The 1,410-nt window shown below is 56.2% G+C and overlaps 2 protein-coding genes across 2 annotated transcripts; one reads left to right on the forward strand and one right to left on the reverse strand.

Moving 5' to 3' along the window:
• Position 1: 1 nt before the first annotated feature.
• Positions 2-474, forward strand: ACA1_206200 (Cellulase; the record flags this gene model as incomplete). Its single annotated transcript, XM_004367439.1, has 3 exons — positions 2-108; positions 175-256; positions 337-474. The coding sequence occupies 3 exons, from the start codon at positions 2-4 to the stop codon at positions 472-474; spliced, it is 327 nt and encodes a 108-aa protein (XP_004367496.1).
• Positions 475-809: 335 nt separating this feature from the next.
• On the reverse strand, positions 810-1,356 carry ACA1_206210 (uncharacterized protein; the record flags this gene model as incomplete). The annotated part of the gene is made up of 2 exons (XM_004367440.1): positions 810-1,163; positions 1,270-1,356. Coding segments are annotated over 2 exons (441 nt in total), but the record flags the coding sequence as incomplete, so codon positions are not given.
• Positions 1,357-1,410: the final 54 nt, after the last annotated feature.

Below are 1,410 nucleotides of genomic sequence, written 5' to 3' on the forward strand. Positions count from 1 at the left end.
GATGCACCAGTTCTTCGACGGCCAGGGCGGCACCACCGTGTGCCAGCCGGACATCAACGTCGACGCCCTGTTCGGCGGCGTGACCCAATGGGCGCGCTCGCTCGGCGTGTACGCCCCCCTCACACCACCACATCATTGTACATAGTGTTAGTTGACTCATGCAACTGCGTGCAGTAAGGTGTTCTTGGGTTCGTTCGGCATCAACGACTCGGATCAATGCCTGCCGCTGCTCAACCGGCTCATGACTTACATCAACGTACGTGGACGACGATGTGAGTCGCCTTGTGCGTGTAGCCCAGATCTTGATTCACACACCTTTACCTTCATGTGCGACAGGCCAACAAGGACGTGTGGAACGGCTGGACCTGGTGGGCGGCTGGTCCCTGGTGGGGCAACTACATCTACCTCCTCGAACCCAACTCCGACGGAACCGACCCCAACCGCCTCATGGCCAACCTCCAGAACTACTTCTGATGACCTTCTTTCGGCCATGAACAACATTGAATAACAATTTTGAATATGTTGAGTATCCAGGTTGGCATTCCTCCGTTGTGTTTGTTTTTGTGGTGGTGCTGGTGGCGGTGTGTGGGACGAGCTGGGCGAGGAGGACCTCGCTGGGCACGTAGTTGTACCTGAGGCCTTGAGCTCAGTCACAGCACATCTGGCCAAGGCCAAGTCAATCTTGTTGCCCACCAGCACCACATACCTTCCTGAGCGGGTGGCATTATACCTTTTAATTGAGACTCTCTTCACACACAAGACCTATCTCTGCATTATGGGGCAGGTTCTCGCCCAAGAGCTGCAGCACATCACCAGCAGCCACCACCGCCTGCAACAGTTTGACATTGGTGCAAATAAAAGAAATAAATTAATAGAACCAGATCCAGTCCGGTCTCTGTTGAGCTGGAGAGTAAAATCACTACTGGAGGGCACATCTTTGTGTCTGCTGGGCGCTGGCTCCTGCGGTGGTGCTGGTGGCTGGGTCTGGAAAGAGCTGGGCGAGGAGGGCCTCGCTGGGCACGTGTGCCGGAGTGGCCATGTGCGCCACGCGCTGCCAGCCGCGCATGAGGCAATCCACAAGGAGGTCGAACGCCTCGGCCACGCCCTCGCCCGTCTTGGCCGAGCACTCGCAGAACAACACACCCAACTCCTCCGCCTTCTGCCTGCCATTGCGCATACCATGTGCCCAAACCACAAGCAAGTTCACTTCTTAGTGAAGGAAATCAGAACAACAAGCAAATAAATGACAAGAGAATTTCAGGACTTCACCTGGCCTCGAGCTCGGTCACGGCGCGCTTCGTCGAGGCCAGGTCGGTCTTGTTGCCCACAGTATCGCATGNGTATCATCCGGNGCGTACCTGCGGCGTGCCATGCATGGCGATATGAGCCTGAGGATATGGATCAAGGTGT

This window comes from Acanthamoeba castellanii (assembly GCF_000313135.1).
Source record: "Acanthamoeba castellanii str. Neff unplaced genomic scaffold scf7180000084755, whole genome shotgun sequence".
NCBI classification, from domain to species: Eukaryota; Discosea; order Longamoebia; family Acanthamoebidae; genus Acanthamoeba; species Acanthamoeba castellanii.